Below are 21873 nucleotides of genomic sequence, written 5' to 3'. Positions count from 1 at the left end.
TTAGGTTTTTTTTTTCTCACAACTTTTCATTCTACTCTTTGTTATCTTTCCTTCTCATTTGAAATTTGACAGCAATTTTTAGGCATTACCCTGTCCGAATATTTTAATTGTGGTCTACATTTCCCATGTAATCTGTATTATAGATTAATTAACCACCAATCAAACACTTTCTACAGAAGTTTTTCTTAGTTCTAGTGAAAACTGTGACACAAAAATTAATATTATGATATTAATGAAACCTAAACTTGTGATTTAAAAAATATATATCATTAACACACGTAGTTAAAAAATTACATGAAAGATGAAGAAGTAGTTGTGCTGGTGTTTGTAGTTCGACACTGACCCCTGAAGGACTACAACTCCCAGGCTGGAGGAGGGACCTTCACGTCGAGCGCACGAGCCCTCGCACCGCAACAGCAGCAGCTGGTGCAGCCGAGGAGGTTACTTTGTTACAGCGGAGCCACCGGAGAGAAAACAGACGAGCTGAATCTCTCGGAAAAGTGTGAACCGTTGGGGGAAAACGGCGCGACCAAACGCCTGTTGCCGGGATTTGGCGGTGGCAGGTGTTTTATGAACTTGTCAGCGGATTTGAACGTTGTGTTTTCGCCGAGAAAAAGCGGTGTCTTCTCAAAGTTGAGCCGAAGAGGAGTTCAGGATGTCGGACTGAGACAAAGGGGTCTGGGGGGCATTCCCGTCGGAGCGGTGAGTGGCACATGTAATAACCACCGAGATGAAAAGTTCACCAGGTTGGAGAAACGAGCCGTGTTCGTGTGGAGGTGTTTAGCCGTATCGCCGTGTGTTGTTTTTGTCTTTTAAACGAGGCGAGTGTTTGTGGGCTCGTGGGCAGTTAACTTGTGTAGCCTCAGTGTTTGGCCGCTGTCTCGTGGTGCGGACGCCTTTTCAATGATAACCAAAGTGTGGGATGTGTTAGAAATTGTGTATATGTTGTGAGCAACCATGTCAAAGGTGGCATTAGTCAAAATAAGACTGCTTTTATTCATTTGACCTACAGCGTGGTCGAGCGGGTATTTAACTGAGCCATTTAAATTCCCGAGCAGAGAAAAAGGCCTGTGCAGGAAAGAGCTGCTGAGGGATCAGCTAGGTGTTAAAAACTTAATCTAAACCACTTTACTTACCAATTAAAACCCGCCTTATTTTGTTGTCGGAACCAGAATGAATGTGTAGATGATTAAGTCCTAACATCTATTTTAATTAGCAGAGTTGAAGAATAACTTCAATTCATTCTCTCTTGTATCAGATAGCCTAGTTTTCGTGCGATATATCCTGTTTGTGTGTTTCGCACACGATGCCACTTCTTGTAGTGTTTGAACTTTGTCTTGTTTTGGACACATCTGTCTCAGCAGGTAAAACTTGTTTCTGGAAGTCTCCTCTGGATGGGAAAGATGGAGAGGGAGTTGCAATGGTGGAAGGGACAGCTAGCTGCAGATATCCATCAATCCCTCCGCATCAAGGTGAGTCTGACATTACAGCGCGGTGCTTTTATTTTGATAGGATAGGTCTGTTTGACGAAGCCTGACATTTACACTGAAAAACATTTCAATAATGTCTGTTTAGTAAGGGTGCACGATATTGGATTTTTTGCTGATATTTTCCAAACCTATTGCCGATTGGCGATTTCGATACCGATATATTAGGCACATGTTTCTTCCCACCTGATTGCAGAGAACATCAAGTCTCTGTCCCTGTAGTGGAATTAATATCATGCTTACTCTTATTGTAGTGGCCCACTGGCAGATGCAGAAATAACATAATACAGTGCTTTTTAAAATGTACACATTCACTGGGCAATATAAGAAAAGTACTTGAACTGATAGCGTGCCGATGATATCGTGCATCTCTACTGTTTAGCTTTTTCACCCTCCAACAAATTGGCAATATGTTGCACTGTACAATGATTCAAGGAACTGGTTAAAAATTTGATATATTTATCAAGTAGATCCTGAGTAAAAATAGCTCAAATTGACAGTTTCAATTTTCTGAAAAGTAAAATATTTCTGTTTTTTTTTTCATAATGAAGTGAAGGCATTTGAAAAAGTCACAACAGGCTCTAGAAACTAAACATATTTTCACAATTAGTTGTCATTTAGAAGACCAAATGATTAATTCACTTTTAGATACTACAATCTGCATGTTTGTCAATAATAAGTTATTGTTAGTTGTAACAAAAAGTAGTTTTAAATTAGAGAAATTGTGAGTAAAAATAACAGGCAAATGTATCAAAAATGAATGCCATCATTACTTTGCAGACCTGTAAATATGACTGGTCCGCTCACTGTATTAAAGTTGGGAAGAAAATATAATTACATGGGCCTGTTGTCTATTTAAACATGATCTAAATGAGATTACATGGCGGAGTTAAGGCTCATTAATTGAGAATGTCTTAATTAACCTCGAAGCGTGATCATATTTCTTCCCATGTGTCACTTTAATGGAGACATCTGTCACCTGACAGACGTGTTGGAGCTGGGACTCCGCTGCCAGCTTCACGCTGATGGAGACGAATACAGATCAGGTTTTTAGATATCGGGTTCCAGAGACTTTACGTACGTGTAAAATAAGTGTATCTGTTAGTGAATCAGCCGTTTGTGAGCCTTTATTATGACTCTATTATGATGATTATGAGTCATTGGTTTAATTCAGTTTGCTCATGCTGGACAGTGTGTGACTCAGAGTGAGCTGTCGATTAGACTGAAAATCTGTACGCAGTGCTGGAAACTAAACAACACACCCTCTCTTTTCTTATAATGAGAGGGAGAGATGGTCGCTCTAATGTTAGGCTGGATATAGAAATGTTTGATACATGCTGTGTACTAAGAAATCCTTGAGACTTTTCTAATAGACATGGATTACAGTTCATTACTTTACCGAGGTCCCTGTCGTACACTCATTATTGTATATTTGTTTCTCTTTTAATTTAAAGTGGGAATTTCAGATCTTTAAAGTGCAGCATTTTATTCCAGGCATCTTTTGAGGGTGTCAATCACAATCATGACTGCAACTTTATAGTTGTTATTTACTGCTCGTGGGATTGTTTTCTAGATTCATTGAGTAAAAGGTCTGTGGTGACCATTTCAAAAAGCCTCTTTTGTAGGAAAAGACCTAAACGATTGATTGATGTGTATGAAAACTGTTGCAGCTTTATTTTGTGTCAGTTGATCACTCGATTAGTCGTCGCAGCGCTTCTCATTAAGCACAAAGATACTGAAAAAGTTCAGGCATTTTTCCTAGAAGGCGATCTTTTTTATTATTTAGAGAGTTGTATTTTTACCTACCTTAGGACTGAAGTATTTGTTTTTGTAGAGCTATTAATCAGAAATCTCTCAGATCCACATTATTTCATAATACTGAAATTCAGTAGCTAAATTGGTAGGTAATTTAACATTAGTCTTTTGTGCTTGTTTAATGCATGGATTCTCTCCAGTGCTCTTGTCAACAAGATTGTAAATAAAATATGGTTGGATGTTGGTCCAACTACTGATCATATTCACTTATTAATGATCACTAATCCTGATTAATTGATTGTATTGTTTGGTTGATTAAGCAGCAGTAATTGTTGTAGCTCTAAAAGCTTTTGTAAGAGTCACCTCGGACTCTATTTTAACGTTTTTCTGATCTTTAACAGACTCAACAGCTATTTAGAAAAACAACCAACAGCTTAATTAAAAATAATTGTTAGTTACAGCCTTATATTTTATGTTTCAAGATAACTTAATTGAGCTGTTTGCTTTACATTCTTATAAAACTGCTCCGAAGCTTCATCATATTAAAACTTGACCGCTGGATGTGTATATATTCAGATGTGGGTACGCTGAAAGCACAGAAACGTCAGTAGTGTAGAATCCGTATCAGAGCTGTGTGTTAAAAGGCCTTCACACAGTGTTCAGATTTCCTGCATGGCGCCTGCTCCCCCACAGTCTCATCCAGCCTTAATGACGTTTGCTGCAGTGGTAATGCCCTGATGTGGGAGATAGCGCTGGTGTGTAGCATGTGGCAAATTATCAGACATGCAAATCAGGCTGAGGCAGCTGTGGAATCCTTAATTATGGTGTGGGTCCCCCACAAAGGCACCTCTCCACCCAACACAGACCCCCCCGGAGCCCCTCTAGACTCCCCCACCATTCACATCCACCCCCATTCTCCTGCTGCCCTTGTACCCCCAGACAGACAGATGGACCGGAGGCAGAGGCTGAAGCAGTGGGAGGAGAGGAGAGTTTGAGGAGGATTGGGTGGTGGTGGCTATATGTGGATTTGTGAGGGGGGGGTACTGTTTATTTTCGGATTCAATTAAAGTGTCTTAGTTTTTAGTTCAGCTCCAAATAAGTTGACATTTTGCAGAAACCTGAGAGTGTCGTCACCGCACTTTGTGTTTTTCTAAGTCCTGACTCTAGTATTTTTTTCTATGACTTTATTTTGAAAATCTGAGCTTCAGTCGGGCAGTTTGAGACGTCCTACAGTCATGGGTGTTTCTAAACAACAGTCTTGACATGATGTGGATGTTTTCTGTATTGCTCCTCTATTAAAGACCCCTCACTGTTTGAACCTAAGGAGATTAATCTACCAATCCCAAATCTCTTATTAAACCCAAATCAGAGGCTTGTTTTTACTCGGCCTCACATGGAAAGAACAACAACAAATACAGTTTTTCATATAAGCAGCTTAAATCCATAGAAAGCACGTGCTGTTTGTCCCGCACAAAATGTTTTTTGTTTCTCACTCTGAGGCCGGTTTTGAAACTGGAGCTTTTTTTTGCTTTTTAGTTTTCTTGCAGTTGATTAGAAAGATCCCCGAGGCTGATTCAATGCTAATGCCCTCGAGTGTCTTCCTTCCACTTTGAAACACATGCACCTAATTGAACATGAATAGGAGATGTGCTAGGGGTGAAACCTAATCCTATCTACTCGTCAACCTCCACTGGAGGAACCGTGCCCCCCCACACCCAACCACACACATACCATCCCCAGCCCATAGCTCAGAGACCCCTGCAATGACCCATATTAGCTGCTGTTCTCTGCAGCGATGGTGAATTAAAAGAGATTGAAATGAGACTGAAGCATAATCAGAAACTGTTGAAGGTAAATTGAGTTTTATTCTTGGTGTGAATATTTCAGGCCCGCAGCAGTTAAACCCAGTCAGCAGGAGACATGCATGGCTCACTATTATTATGCATATTCTTTACAACCCCCGTGTTTCCCTGCAGCTTCTTCCTGCCCACCCTGCTCCTCCCCTCCCCCTCATCCCTCTTTTCTTGTCCCCCTCCAGGAGCTGAAGCTGCCAGTCTACCGGGCCCACTCTCCGCAGATTGGCATGCGGCGATACTTTGCGGACTTGTTGGCCATCCTGAGTAATCGCTACCAGCTCTGTCCGACAGCGCGTCACCTGGCCGTGTACCTGCTGGACTTGTTCATGGACCACTATGATGTGGCCGTCAAGCAGCTCTACGTCATCGCCCTCTCCTGCCTGCTCCTAGCTAGTAAGTCCGTCGTCAGACCTTCCTCCTCCTTCCCTAAATGCATCTACATGTTTGTTTGGTGTTTTCTGCTTGGCAAGGACATTTATGCAAACACCAACTCTTCATTTTACTTCTTAAGACTCGATCGTGTGTTTAATTTGGAGTTAGTGTTTCATCTAAACAAGCATTGTGTCTTGACTTTGTCTCTAAACAAAGAAGAGCTTCTCTATGAAAGCAGACATACTGTGACTGTGGTTTATGCACAGATGGCACAAGGTGAATCACTTCCTGCTACACGGCAAGTTTGAGTTGTGCTCAAGACCATGGTGGTATTTCTTCCCCCAACTCTACTCTGAAATGACAGTTTACTGTAGCTGCTGTGTTGGTTATAAAAAAACAACAACAAGGTTTTCATTGTGGTACGATGACTGTGCCATTGTTTCAGGAGAAACCGTCGGGGATTACGCTCATGTCTGCAGAACGTTTTGTATGTCTTTGATCCTGGCTGTTATAACAAGCCTGTGGCTGCTGCTGCTGCTTTAGTCCCCTCCGTCAGTTTGAGATCACACCTGCCGAGGTCAAAATGTCCTCTAATCAAAGGTGTGACTCCCCCCCCCCCACCCCCCTTCTTTGTAGAAAGCATGTGATTTGTTGCACAGGAAGCACACTGTTGCTCTTGTTGACATGTTCATTTCTAACAATGTAGGGCTGCCTGAGTCCATCGCATTGTCTCTGTCTTGCTGCTGTAAAACACACACTTTAGCACCACACGTGTATTAATGTGTAATTGTAGGACATGAAGCCTTTTTGTGTAGCTTGAGCTGAGAGCCGCAGACAGGACAAGGAAGCTAGAAAGAATTGATTAAGAAAGTGTTCTGTCTTTTTATTGTATTTGCTCATAAAAACGATTGAATATTAACAGCAGCTTTATTGTTTTAGTTGCTGTTCGGCAGGAGATAAACTCGGTAATGCACTGTGCAGGTTCAAGTTTAGATACCTCTCAAGCTGTCCTCTTTCAGCTGAAGTGAGTGATGTCATGATTTAGTCTGATAACACGTCACCAACATCTTTGTGTGTTTTTGTGTACAGCAGGTGTGTTAATAGTTCCTGCCTGGCGCTGCTTTGTGCAGGTTGTGTGGTAGTTATTAGTGTCTCTGTGTCTGTGTGGTGATTAACAGGCTGTGAGCTTTTCTGTACATTAAGGCAGCCCTTGGCATCATGGGTAATTAGACTAATGATGCCGTCAAAGTGGGAGTCTGGGATAGAGCCTGCTCACTTGGGAGGGCTGTGTGCGTGTGTGTGTGTCGCACAGGCCATCATTGCAATCAGTGTAGTTTCTGAGGTAGGATAAATCTGAATGTGAGGCTTGAAAGAGGGTTTTATTTAAAAAGCAATCTCATGAGAATCCAAGAATAGCTGAGAGAGTTTGCTCACGGAGTGATATAAATATGATCAAGCCAACCTGGACAGAGGTTCTTCTTCTATTCTCTAATACATGAATCAGTTTTTTTATTGAATCTTTTGATTGTGGCTTTCGGTGAGCCGGGCTCCCTGCTTTCTGCTCTTCTGGTCTGACTCCTCCAGGACTCTGGGGAGTCTCTGCCGTGATTGATGAAGGCTTGAAAGGGCGTTTGATTCAAAGTTGTCATGGGTTTTTATCTGTCCTGAGGTGCTTTGGAATCTGGCCTAGTTATTGAACAGCCTCCCCAGGTCCCACTGCCTGCATTTAACAGGCACTTGCATCGTCTGTCTTTAAAAAAATGTCTGGCTTCCACGCTCTGTTAATTAATCGCTACCTCTTTTGTGTCTCTCAGCAGCCACTGCTTAATCCTGTTACTCTATTGTGCGTGTGTTTTGTGAGTGCTTGTGTGTCCATGTGTTTGGTCATGGATGAGCTGTTCTTCATTTGCAGGAGTGAGATTATGGTCAGTTTTTCAGAGCCACAGGGGTTGAGTTTTATTGACTGTTGGGTGCTTATTTAGAGACCCCACTTCATTCCAGAGATCCAATTAGTCAAAGAAACGAGAATCCTGAGAGTTTGTGGACACACTGAATATTTCCACTTAAAATCAGAAGGAAATCCACATCCCCTGACTTCAGTTTCTATTGTGTTGCCCTCCGTGAAGTCCTGCAGTGATCACATCAGTCTTCCTGGCAGATCCTGGTCCCTGAAGTCACAGCTCTGCATACTGCAGCTGTTTGTTATGGTAAATGACATCATGAATGAGCCTCTAGTGCCAGCTAGTACAGGAATGTTAAAGACGTCTTGTTGTCACCATATTTAAATGTTTTTTTTTATGTGTTGTTAAGCTCTTGTTTATGATGCTGATTATTTCATGGTTTGATTCTGAAGCAAGTTCTTGTGGAAACGGGATTTCATCTATTTTGCTCAGTGAACCTGATCATTGAATGTCTCTAAACAGCAAAAAAAAAAAGAGCATCCTGTGAAACGGACATGAAGCTCAGTGATATTGACTACACAGAGCACTTACACAGGCCTCAGCCCGGGGGTGGGGAGGAACTGTGTGCTGCGGGGCACCTGCCATATGCTCTCCGAGTCAGGCCTCAAACAAAAGCCTGTCAATGCAAGCAGGACAGCCAGCCAGGCAGCCAGACCCTTCCCAGAGAGGGGGAGGGGAGCAGAGCGTGAGGGGTGGAGGTTGATGTGTGTGCAGGCGTGTGTTTTTGCTAAATGAGGAGATGGTCGCTGTGGCAACCTTTGGATAAACCAATGGACTTTTTTTCCCCCTCATCATCATCTAATTAAGATCCACATTGAAGTGTAATCCATTAGAGATTTTTCCCTTTGAAGGGGCACTGCTTTCCAGCCACATAACCATTGAACACACCGGGCTGTGGTGGTGTCCTTTTACCTTTGGCTGCCGGCTCTGTTTCCTCTTGGTTCTCTCACCTTGTCGGGGACAGCCAGAGCGAGCCAGTCCTGGGACAGGGCGGCCAGTAAAAGCAGCCCCACATCCCTGGGGGGTTGGGAAACGAGCGGAGCGGTACTTCAAAGGCAGGTCGGCTGCTGATGTTAAACAGGGTAGAAAGGGAGGTGGAGGTGGTGGCCTGCAAAATGGGACATGTTAGAACTGAACCACCCAGCAGGGAGCCCTGAAATGTAGATTAATAGGGAACCCACTTCCCCCTTTTATCCCCCTGTTGGAGGTTTGACAGTAATTCTGATGGAGCTGTTGTCATGTGAGGCTCCTGTGATTAAAGAAATTATGTAAAGACGTACAGATGGCTTTCATTATTATCAGAACACAAGCTCACCATTATTGTTTATAATGAGAGCTCCTGTGTAACATAATACAAGTGTTACAGTGTAATCATAGTTGGTGTTATGTTGTGTAACGCCTGAGGCTCTGTTTGCCCACACAGTCACTGCGTTTGCCCTCATCACCCATGCAGCAAAAGCGCATACACACACCCACACACACAAATCTGAGTTTCTAGGATCCTCCTAGGTCACCCCGGCATTAGCATCAGGGGTCAAGGGTCAGCCCGGGCCTACATTGTGAGAGCTGCCGGGGCCAGGAGTGGCAACAGGGAGGTTGTGTGATGGAGCTGTGAGCAATTTCACACTCCCAATGAAAGATGAACCGGCAAATAAAAGGAGTTTAAAGAGCAGAGGAAATTCCTCCGTGGCTGTCGAGTCAAGGAGAAAAAGGATTAAAGAATGAGGACGTTTGTTTCTGAATTTAATCTTTATTGGCAACAGTTTATCAATATTAATGATAATGGTTGGTAACAGAGTCTGAATAATACATTCATATTATTTCCATCATTTATGCAGTTCTGTCCCAATTTCAACCAAATGTTTCCCTTTTTTTTCTTCCAGTTTTTGTTTTTTTAATCAAGATGTTTCCTATTGTCATTAAGAAGATTTCAGCTAACAGTTACTATCGACTGAGTGCTTTTATCTCTCAGTTCTTTGAAGGGTTGATGAGATACAAATACTGGTATCAAAATAGCCTCTGATACAGCCTTAAATGCAGCGTGAGTTATCAGCCAGTACGGCAGCCGTATCACCAATCCAGTGCCATCATATATACCTCCATTAATCAAAAAGTATTTTCTTCAAGCAATTACTTTTGAGAGAGAAAAGAAAGAAGAAAAAAAATGATTTCAGGTAAAATCTCACTTCTCTCTATGTTTTCCCCAGACCCATTTTAACACTGTGTTTAAAGCTAAGATGTTTAAAAACCATTAAAATCCCCAAATAAATCTGCATCTTGTTAAATATCATCAGTCTGAGCCACAACATGAGCTGCTGCTAGCATTAGCTTGACTTGTTTCTTGGTGCTCAACTTGTTTTGAGGTGAGGATTCCTCCAATGTACTGAGCCAGGCCATAAAACAATGATAGCAATCATACCTGGGTTTAGTAGCACACAGCTATTAAAGTAGATGTAGAGTTTTGTTGGACAGTCAACACACATTAAAAACACAGAATTGTGTCATGTTTACATTTTCTTGCAGAGCGACTTAACTGTTTAGGACTGATGCAAATAGTCTTGAATAACATGATGTCTTCAAACAACAGAATCCGGGGCCTCTCCTTGAGAATACAGCTCTCAGGTTTCCTTACAGCCCCTATCACTCAAACTCTCTACCCACCTCCTCTCCACACCTGAGGGGAGGCCCCGCATCCTGGCCTTACCTCTCACTAACCCCTGACCTTTAACTTTTCCCTGTTTACTCGACCTTTTCTCATCATCGCCATCACCTGTGGGTGCTGTGAGAAAGAAGGTGTCCTGTCGTTGAAGTGTTTGGGAAGGTAGTTTGTGTGGATGAAAAGGAAGATGTTTTTTTTTTTCTTCATCAGTGTCTCTGCCTCGACTTCAGATAGGATCATTGAGACGCCTGCATTCCAGGTAGGCTGAACTCACAGGAGAGGAATGCAGCGTCTCTTTCAGGACACTCTGACGACAGTAAATCAGTACTGTGGGGCTGTGTTGGTACAGTGAAATAGCACAAAACTACAAGTAATTCCTGAGTTATTGAGTTATACGATACGACTGATGCAACACGATTTGATACAATACAATATGACACAACACGATACGGCACAATACAATACGATATACTTTGTTGACCCTGTCGGAAAATTTCTCTTGGACTGAAGTGCTGCACACATTTAGCTGCCTCCACAGTACTGTTAATAAATAGAAAATAAACACAACCAGCAGTCAACATGTAAACAGAAGCACCTTACCAATATTGCACATTCCATGTAATACACAACAATGATAGAATGAAAGAGTCTGTGATTAGTGGCAACACTCAAATTTGGCATGTTAATGATGAAACTAGACGGGGACTCAGAGATTGCAGACCTCTGCATAGATTGCCTTTTAAAATATGTACAGCACAATCACGATATATGTTGTTATTCTTTTTATCTGTATATTTCCAAGATATATCAACAATATCAATATAGTATATGTTTGTGTCTACATGAAGCATCCTCAGCCGTTACAAAAAACGTTCCCCAGGAAGATATTTTTCTGAGCCTTGATTTAAACACACCAGAGTTATAGTTTGGTTAATGTAGTTTCTAGGCAGGGTGGGATCAGGTTCCAGTCCGACTTTTAACGGGTTCTTCCCTAACCAATTCACCCTTTCACCAGTTTAATTTTATTTGAGCCGGTAGTTTTTCCATAACCCTACTGACAAACAAACACCAAAAACATAACCTCCTTCCAGAGGTGACCTATGGCTCCTGTTGGAAAACATGTTTTTATGTTCCTTAGATTAAAGTATTAAAAGAATAGTAATATCAAGAGAAGTATTTTTGTGCTACAAAAACTCACATCAGCACCCAACTGAAGATATTACTAAATTAGTTATTTAACAGAAGACAAATTTGTCAGCAAATTTGATCATCAATATAATATTTAATTCTTTACTTATGATTAAAAGTTTCAGAGGATACAAGGCCCTGTTGGATTTTGCTGCAGAGTTCGAGCAGGAACTTCTCTACCCTGTGCACCCCTCCTGTGCAAACTCACTGAAGTGAATGAGACCAATGTTTTGTCATACAGGCTGTAGTACATGCAGTTCTTTCTACAGTAAATCAAATCAGTTTGTGGCTCTGATCACACTGTGCTTCTGCCTCTGAAGTCGCTTTGTTTTTGTTTTCAAAGCTTTTCGGCGTCCAATGTCTCTCATGTGCCTGGTCAGCCACAATCACGGAGCACAAAGGAGATTGACTTGTGCCGTGTCTTTCTTAAGATCAAAGAGGCTGGGGTTGTGTGGAGATTGGAGGCATTGATGGCTTTTTATGGCAGCGTCTGTGTGGACATAGCAGTCTGGAGGCAGACAGAGCCCTGATCCAGAGGATATGAGGGTGAGAGAATGGGGCAAGTGTGGACTGGGCTGCTGAACGAGCCCTGGTGGGTGTAAACAGCCCTGTTCCATGGTGTTTCCTGTTCTGGTGGAGAGATGCCATTATTGCCTCTCTGCTAATTACCCCTACGGCCTGTTGGGCCGCCGACCCCCCACACCCCTCCCCTCGTGCTCTCTCAGCCGTTCCCCCTCTCTTCCTCTCTCCTGGCCTGCTTAATGGTCGGTCGCTAGATCAGTGGTAAAACTCGCACTCGCTAAGAAGACTCCCCCTCCCTGAGACAGGGGCATAAAGAGGTAAATGAGGTCCATGAAAGACAACAATACTAGCTGTGGCACTGCAGACCTTTGTTATTTATCTACTTATAACTGCTGCTCAGAAACACCAATAAAGCCCCTGCTTTTAATGTTTGGTATTAAGACCCGTTGTTATAGATTATAGGCGGAAGTTTGCCCCTTCACATTGTTTTTTGTTATTTCCAGCAGCATGCATATCTTACAAAGCCGATATTTTATAATCCCGGACAGTGGATATAACACAACAGCGACTGGATGGCACTTTGTCAGCAGTGTTTATGTGAGTGATTGTTGCCGTTTATATGAGTTGTGTAGGCCCCTTTTGCTGCAGTAAATGCATTTATTTTAAGAGCAGGGTTTTATACTTTGAGATGTTATTGTTAGCGTCTACTCAGACTCATGCTAACTATAGTTTCAACACGTGAGGTTAGAGCTAGAGATAGTTCATCTACCAGACACCACTGAAAAGTTTGTTTTTAATAATAAGTGTCTGTCTCTGTACACATCAGTAAAGAAAGGGAGATCTGTATCAAAGGTAACCCTTTAAGTCCCCTTATTAAAGGGCCAGTTCGCCAATTTTCAACCTCAGAACTATTATGCTATGATGGGGAGCTAATGCCAATATGGCTAGTCGGTCTTTGTGCTTTTTGAGGACGCTATCCGCTTCTTCAATGAGCCCTGGAAAACCTCCGCCAGACTATGTAAAGCGTGCCATCTGGCGGAGGCCAGGGAGCTCGATAAACTACACCTCCTCAATCCAGGACGCCCGCCTCCGATGTCATGCCTCGTTCAAAATCGTCAGGTTTGAAATGTAGACTGCAGACCTGAAGATTTCTTAGACGATCCACCGGTATATCTCGTCATATTTTGGAGTCTGTACCGCTCTGAGCCATCGCCTGCAGCGAAGCAGTAGTATTTCACTCCAGCGTCTCTCGCTGGGCCGTTCCTTTCAGAAGGAGGGGTGCAATGCACGCTGGGTGTTGTGGGAATGTAGAATGGGTGAAACCACGAGCTGTTTGTACAACTTTCTCCACAGGTACGGCGCCAATTTCAAATATTATTGCTTCTATCTATTACAGAGAACACCAGCTTTGACTGACAGTGACTTTTCCCAGGGGGGAACTGCTCCTTTAAGCATTTATGAACCGTGTATAAAATGTGATACATGATTTAAAACTTTTTAAAATGTGGTTTTACGCATATATGTTTAAGGAAGTGTTAATAATATATTATTTTACTTAATATTTATTTAACCACAGTGCTTAAAGATATTCATTATCTGTGTAAACAGCAGCATCAATGTATTCATGGATTTATGGTTTTAGACAAAACATTCGTACTCACTGTATTTGCTTACAACTAATTAAACTGTTTTTGTTGGTAAGAGTTAGTATGACTACAAGTAAAGTTTTACTTTATTCATGAACGTATGTTTAAATGTCATTGTTGTGTTTTGAATTATTGATCAGCCTTAAGAATCCAGTAACAGTCGAGCTATGACTACATCGTGTCTCCACATCGTCCTGTGTGTCCTGTGTGCAGCAGAGGCACAAGCTTTAGAGCCAAGTCTGCATCAGAGTAACCTGACACCCCCTCACCCTTATTCTTGAAGTTTGAGCAGAGGAGGCCTGTTGGACCGTTGGATTAAAGGCAGAATCGCCCCTCTTCATTGGTCAGATGGACCCCTGAGGCCTCGGGGCTGTTGCCATGGAAAGGAGGATGTCTGGGGATGGGGAGGGGGCTCACTATAATGGCACTGCTGTAATTTGTGTGTGAGGATCTGGAGTGAGTGAGTGAGAGAGGGAGCGCGACAGAAATATTGGGGCTCGAGCTGACTGGCTTTTTCATAGAAAGTGTTGGCCTGTTTAATCCACAGTAAGCACCCGGCTCTCTGTAAGCTTATAGTGATGTTTCCAGAGGCCTCCCTGCTAGTGTAATAGCTTAGCTTTATGGCCAGATGTTCAGTAATAGGCAGCTTAATTGCTAATGCTTAGCAGGCACTTGTTAGGTTTTGTGGAAGCTTGAGTACAGCTCTTTCGGGCGGACCATAAACCTTCACCATGTGGCTGCAGATGATGGTGATATGCATTGTAATACTGACAGGAAGCAAATTATAATCACTCATTTATGAGGGTGATATTCAATTAATTATGTCATCATATATTAAGATCTAAGCTCCAACTAAATATTTGTATTATTGCTTAATCTTTTGATCCATTTTTTAATTGTATATGCTGTAAAATGTCACAGTTAACAATGCAGAAGGGTTCAAGCTGAAGGGTTCAATGACTTCTGATCAACAGCCTCCTGTCCTCATTTTTCCTTTTTGAAGATCTAAAAAAGAGGGAAGTTTGAAACTTCCAAACAAATGAAACTGCTTGTGAGCCACAAAAACTCTTATAATCTATCTCTAGGAGTTGTTGTACCAAGCACTGTTAGTAACCTTGCTGCGTCTCCTTCTTTCCCCTCCAGGTAAATTTGAGGAGAAGGAAGACCGGGTTCCCAAACTGGAGCAGCTGAACTCTCTGGGCTTCATGTGCAGCCTGAACCTGGTTCTCAACAAGAAGGATCTGATCAAAATGGAGCTTCTGCTGCTGGAGACCTTTGGCTGGAACCTGTGCATGCCCACGCCCGCACACTTTATCGACTACTACCTCCATGCCTCGGTGCAGGAGGGCGACCTGTACAATGGCTGGCCCCTCTCTTCCCTCTCCAAGACCAAGGCTTTCATGGACAAATACACTCACTACTTCCTGGAGGTCTCACTGCAGGGTGAGTTCAGACGGTGAACTGGCCTCTGGTTTGTTTGTGCTTAAGGTGTTTGTTATAAATGTACGTGCATGTTGAGAGTTTGTGATCAAAGAGCTAATGAAACTCTTGTCTCTGGGTTTCTCTAGACCACGCCTTCCTGAGTTTCAGACCATCACAGGTTGCTGCTGCGTGTGTGGCAGCATCTCGTATTTGCCTTCAGATTTCCCCCAGCTGGACGACTGCTCTGCACCTACTAACAGGCTACACCTGGGACCACCTCACCCAGTGCATTGAACTCATGCTGCTGTAAGGGACACACACACACACACACACTCATAGACACAAGTAGAAAAGTGAGGCTGGTAGATGAGCTCCTTGAGTTGTAGTTGTCAACTCAAGGTTGATTACATTAAGGCCCCTCTCTTTATGGTTTTGGATTATAAAGCTGTTAGCTTTGTTGCTGTGTAATTTAACAACTGCAATTAAGTTGCACATTTCTTGGTCAGCGGGTGGCTGTGTGTTTATTTGTGTGCATCTATGTAAGTGTAATTGTTCGCACGTTGACGCTAAATGTGTGGAAGTTTGTGCAGACTTGTTCCGCTGTTATTGTGTTGATCTGAGCTGGATGGATCCTTTGCCTGCTAGCTTCCTTTAAGTTGATGAACTTCACCTTCTTAATGTCTCCCCCTCCTCTCCACAGGGCTCATGACAACGACGTTAAGGAGGCCAACAAGACCAAATCAACTCCTCCTCACAGACCCTCCTCTCTGCAGTCGCAGCCCCAGACATCTCACCTCTCTCCAGTGTCAGCCATCCAGAGACCAGCCTCCTCCTCCTCCTCTTCCTCCTCCACTTCCTCCACACCGCAGCTGCTCTTTCAGCCGGATGTCTTCCCCCACCTGTCCCAGCATTCCCCGTCCCTCTCCCAGCTGCAGGCGCTGGCTGACTCCCAGGCTCTGGGGTCCGTGGTGAACATGTCTCAGGACTTCCTTCAGAGCCACAGGATGGGGCTCCTCACTGCGGCTCCTTCCATGACTCCTGGGTTCCCCTCCTACCCGAGCCTGACTTCCAGTCTCCAGCCAGGGGCGCGAGGGTTGCCTCTTCAGGGCCCCATTTCCGTGCAGATGGCCCTCGCTGGAGAGCCGCGCCACTGTCTGAGTATGGCCTACAGCGGGGGCTACCTGGGGGCTCATCACACCTTCGCAGCCGGCTGCTTCGACAGGTGACGCCAGGAGACGGAGAGGGAACACAAACCCCCGCGGGAGTGCACTGCTATGCTTCCGTCCAAAGTCCCTACCCCCAAATATCCTTTCTCAGACCTTCTCTCTCTCTCCGTCAGCTCCGCTACACCTTCAGCTCGTCCAGCTGCCCCGCCCCTCTCACAGAGACGCCTCAAACGCAAGCAGAGGTCCAAAGGCAAGACAGACCCTGTGGAAGTCATCACACTGACGTGACAAATATCCACCGACTCTTCTGAAATACTGAGGCATTGCAGAAATGTTACTGCGCTATTCTGAACTGGTTTTATAAATGTGTGTTATTATGAGACTGTCATCACTGTGAATGAGATGAAAGCAGCAGTGTGATCTAACACCCACCTCATTCAGTGCCTCGTCTCAGTCGTGTGATAGCTGAGCCACTTTTAGAATCGCACAGAACACAAAGTATCTGTGATAAGGATATATTTGCTGCTTGACATCTTTTTTTTTTTTAGATTTCTAATCCCAAAAATTGAAAACATTTCAGAGAGGAGAAATTGGCTGGTATTATTTCTTGATCCAACATTTATGAGAGATAGAAAAAGAGGCTTGTCGCTGACGGTCGTGTCTCCTGAATGTTAGCAAACGTTGATTTAACTCCTGCAGCGTCTGTCCGAGCTGAAGGGCCGCTCTGGGAATCTATCGCCCCATAAGGCCTCAGAAGGAATGAAGACTTGTTTTTGTTTTGTTTTTTTTGGAGCACAGCAGGTGAAGCTGAGCTCCAGCTCGCCTGCAGTGTTCCATTTTTCCCTCTCTCCTCCTCTCTGTCTTCATCATCTCATCTCCAAAGTGGAGCCTTTAGCAGAGCCGTCACACACCCGCGGGTGGATGTGTGTCTCTCTGGCAGCTGCAGGCTTGGTCATACTAAAGTTTTAATTTCTCTGGCACCACTCAAAGAACTGAACGCACGCTGACGTGACTGGACCAGCATGGTGAAGGAGACGTGGACGTCGGTCGTGTATTGTACACATGAATTGCTGCTGCCTTCTTATGAACTGTTGGTTCTGTGTCTGTGTTAATGACTCCAATGTTTACATGAACCACTAAGTATCAGGGACTTGAACAAGATTACTTGAATATGATGCCATTGAAACATGCCATAGCTTTTATTTATAAAGACTTGTTTTTCTTTTTCAATTCCTTTTGTTTGATTTAGCGTAGCTTTTTGTACCAGCATAGAAACACACCATTGATTAATTATAGATCTTTTTTGTACCTGTCCATAGAAACTGTATTCAGGCTCAGGTTTCAAGGCTGAGACGAGCAGCCTTCTCATTATTCTGTGCTGTTATGCTTTAAAGTGGATGCTACTGCTGCATCTGTAGGGGGTTGAATAATTCCCTTCTTCATCACTGGACCATACTCTGCTTTACAAGTCAGTAACTGGATGCATGAAACCGTCTGTTTGCTTCGTGGTGGAACAACCTCGTGGTCACCGGTTTAAAACAGACATCTGTAGTCAGTCCACAGTAATTGCTTCCCAGATTTCTAAAGCTGCAATCCCCAATCTTCCTCTTCCTGTTGTAGTATAAACACATCCAGATTGGGTTGCCCGCCGCTTGCCGTGGTGATACCTTAAATAACTGCGGACTCTAAGTTCGGGGATGTTTTTGACTGAATTAGGACGACAGCGAAGGATTAGTTTGTCTAAAAAAAAAAAATGGCAGTTATAATTTCAGGCAGCTCAAGGTAATCTATTCACAAAGCTCCTTTTATTCGACCAGCAGCCAGAAACCCAAAGATTTTCAGTTCACTATCGATTATGTCAAAGAAAAGCAGCAAAGTCTCACATTTAAGAAGCTGGAAACTAATATTTGCCAAACGCTCACTTTTCTGTCGATCTCTCCACCGTTTGTTGCAGCTCTACTGTGGACACTAACCTCTGGGAAAATGCTGACTGAGCTGTTTTTAAAGGCTGCTCAGTTTTGTGGGAACTGTGGGCTTAAGTTACGATATGGTGGTTTCCATTTCTTTACTGAAGATCTGACTGCTGTGGACGTTGGACATCCCACCACGTCGTGCCTCTTTCCCAAACCTTAAACTCCTGGTCAGACGTGCATTTCTCTGATAACACCACATGAAGCAACACTGAAACAGATCTGATCCTGAATCACCAAACCGGTTTGTTTCTCACCACTGAACCGCCGTGCTAATGTGCTGCTCAGTGATATGAACTCGGATACTATGCCTTTTTTTTTTACTCTTTATGTACAGTTTTGTTATAATTTTTTCTTTCCCTTTCTGTGTATTTTTTTTAGTTGAAGTCTTTTGCGACTCTCCGGATGAATGGTTGGTGTGATCTAGTTTGTTTCCTTTTAGAGTTCAACTTGCTCTTTTCCTCATAACTCATGAGCAACTTCCCACTGAGGTGTCAAAGGTGCAATACGTTGTTGTTTCTGTTTAAACTGACCACAGCCATCACTGTCTGGTGTTCACCACTGGTTCATCTTTTGTAACTTATTTTTGATAATTGTGTAATTTGACTTGATCTCCTCTAGAGGGCAGTGAGCTCTGAACACAATGAATATGTTGCATATTGCAGCCGCCTGCTTCGAGTGATAGATATTACTGAATGCTTTTGTTTTTTAGCTAATTAGAGATTTCCCACGCATTTTTCCCTCCTGTGAAAGGTGCCGATGTCACTCACACCAAACAACACTAATGTGATAGAAAAGAAACGACACCACGAACTTCCAATTTATATTTTTGTATTATTTTGTACCAATTTGTAGTCTTGGATTATGTGACACTGAATGGTAGAAGGAATTCTTTTATCACAATGTGCCATGAAAAAATAAACACACAAGTGAACTGAGTCTGTGGGGGTGTGTTTCGTCTGAGGAGGCAGGACTCAGGTGCCTGCAGCTTTTAGGGAGATGATGGTTTCCACTGCAACGCTCCAGTCGGCTCAGAAGGGAGACAATGCAGCCGCTCCGGTGATGAGCCCTGCAGGTTTTACACTCAGTCCTCCAGCTGTGACCACACGCTGTCAATGCAGCTCTTCATTCATTAAAAAAGGGTAGTGCTACACCAAACTAAAGCTAGTGGTGGACTGTGAAGAAGTACATTTACCGAAGTACTGAACTAAAATACAGCTGTGTGGTATCTGTGCTTCTAACAACTTGAATATTTACATAGTGACTGCTTTTTATGCCTCGCTAGATTTTAGAGAAAACATACTTTTTAATCCAACACATTTATCCTGACTGCTGAAGTTTTAATGGGATGCATTTGTCCATATTAAGCTTCAAATGCACCAACTACTTCAAAAGAAATCTGCTGCAAAATGATCAAGATTATACTGAAAAGCTCTCAGGGCCACTCTTAGACTATATTTTTGAGATTATAAGGTTTTACGTAAGTTTTGAATGCAGAATATTTCAGTTTAATGTCATTTTATGGCTCTTTTTACTCAAGTCAAGGATGTGCACGCTTTTTCCACCACTGACTGAAACATACTTCATGTTTAAAGTCATATAAATGCTGGTAATTGAATCAGGCATTCCCACGATAACCCTGGCTGGAATAGTGCATCCATGAGCTATGCTACTTTTCTCACAATGATATCATTCTGCATTTCAGAAACAAATCCGCCTCGTCTGCTTCTTTAGTCCGCCTGCACAGCTCAATCAAAGCTGTCAGTGTTTACGGTATTCTGATGTGTAGAAATCTACTCAGTGAGGCGGCTCTCTCTCTCACACATGAGACATTATACGCCTGTATAATAGTTGCAAATTGGCCACCCCTCGGGTGTCAGACACAGTACAGTTGACAGTGGAAGTATTTGAGCCTCAGCTCTGTCCTCACACTGCAGAATAAATATTTTATTAATGAACTGTGAGTATTTTTCCCAAGTCAGAACATAACCATTTGAAACCCCCCCCCATCACATCAGCTCAGATCTCAAAGTTAAAAGACAAAATGTGATTAGCTTGGCACACAGATTATTTGGCAGCGCTTTCACGCACACATTTACATGATATTAAACATTTGGACACAAAAGTTGAGGTTGGAAATTTGAGGGATTTTTCTTCAAGATCTCTGTGTTAAATTCCCCATGTGTGAAGGGAGGTGGAGGGGGAGGAGACGGGGGAGCGCTCACAGCCGTCACTGTGATAATGGATCATTCTCACAGCCTCCTGTAAGCTTTTGTATGGCGGGCTAAACAAGCAGGCTGTTGGCTTCCTTTTTATCAGGCCTCAGGGAAGAATTTGGGTTGTGGGGGTGCAGGGAGGGCTGCTCACCTTCTGTCTGCGCCGAGTGTCTCAGTATATGCACTTTAAACAACATTCAATCATCAGTAATGCAGGGATCAAGACTGAGTGAAAACAACACTTGGAGGGCGATCAGAGACGTCCCTCATACGTAAACTTTACAATATCTATCATTTGTAAGCTGACCTTTTCTAATTTAATGGATTTAAAAACACAATTTCTAAATATATATTTATATATATATGAAGTATTTGAAAATAAAAATGTATTATAACTGGATTAACAATTATTTCTGTTGCAAATAGACCAGTCTATGTCATGAAAATCCACCGTTATTCCTCATATGAGCACATGAACAAACATCTACCCTCCCTGCTCGCCATGTGTGATGTGACAAACCTGAATGGCTGCATGAATGAACCTTGTGATTTGAGACCGTACGTAGGATTTCTGCTGAACAACAGCTGCAAAAGCATCAGATTGATTTTTCTCTTTTTCATGGTGAAATGTTTGTAATGTGCAGGACGAGCGGGTGAATGTCTGTGACAGAGGCAGCAGCGTGTCCGAACACAAATAATCAACAGAGAGCACAATGTAACAGCACCACGTCGTCAAAGGATGCAGATTGCTCACTGCTAACAGACTCAAGTTAAAGATTTGTGTCTCAAAGTTGTAGTTGGACAGATGAGTAAATCTTTCTTACTTGTTTGATTGCATTTAATCCTTAAAATAGAAACACATTCATTCCAGTAGATGAACAAAGCCAACTTGTCCCTCTGGTGTGTTATTGAGGAATGAGGGCGCCTCTTAGTGGTGATAATGGAAATGTGCAGGTTTTTTTAGGCAGCTCTTCTTCAGTCATCGTGAAACTCAATAGTATGCTAACGCTGATCTTTACATGTGTGTATACCGCTCACTGGAATGCTCAGTATCACCAGACTGCCCAACAGACTGTTTCCAACAAGTGTAAGCTTCTTGGTTCAGGTAGTTTTTTTCATTGTCTCTTGTTTTCAAACTATACTTTACCGTGTTCAAGATTTGGAGCCACAGTTTTTCAGGGAAATTATTAATAATAATGTTTTTAAAATAAAAGTGTTTTGACTGGTTATATGTCTGTGAAGAGAGGTTAAGATGATTTATTTTGGCCTTTTATGCCTTTATTGATAGAGAGGACAGTTGTTAGTGTTGGAAACAGGGGAAGAGAGAGGGTGCAGGGGTTGAGCGTGGGAGTCAATCCCGGGGCCGCAGCATCGAGGACTGTGGCCTCTTTACATGGGCTCCTGATTTAACTGCTGGGCTATACCAGCCCCCATTCATTGTATGATTAATTTTACTTTTATTTTACATACATACAATTTTGAGAAAGTATAAAATAGTAAAGTGTGAATATTCCAAAAAAAGATATTTTTTACCAAAACTTCAAACATTTTAATTTCAGGACTTTAGTCAAATCATCGAGACGTCCATGAAAACCGCCGCTCAATAACTAGACTGGACTGTCCGAGGTTGTTGAAACATATTTTGAATGTCTA

At 42.8% G+C, this 21873-nt stretch overlaps 1 protein-coding gene across 1 annotated transcript; it reads left to right on the top strand.

Moving 5' to 3' along the window:
* Window positions 1–470: 470 nt before the first annotated feature.
* ccnjl (cyclin J-like) lies at window positions 471–16592 on the top strand. The gene is made up of 6 exons (XM_069670270.1): window positions 471–702; window positions 1362–1472; window positions 5281–5491; window positions 14590–14889; window positions 15015–15174; window positions 15569–16592. The coding sequence occupies exons 1-6, from the start codon at window positions 571–573 to the stop codon at window positions 16092–16094; spliced, it is 1440 nt and encodes a 479-aa protein (XP_069526371.1). The 5' UTR covers window positions 471–570; the 3' UTR covers window positions 16095–16592.
* The last annotated feature ends 5281 nt before the right edge of the window (window positions 16593–21873 follow it).

Source organism: Semicossyphus pulcher, unplaced genomic scaffold (assembly GCF_022749685.1).
Source record: "Semicossyphus pulcher isolate SPU_LCO1_2020_fin unplaced genomic scaffold, fSemPul1.0.p SCAF_2, whole genome shotgun sequence".
NCBI lineage: Eukaryota > Metazoa > Chordata > Actinopteri > Labriformes > Labridae > Semicossyphus > Semicossyphus pulcher.
Note: the sequence above shows the minus strand (reverse complement) of the source record. Positions and strands in the feature narration are given on the sequence as shown.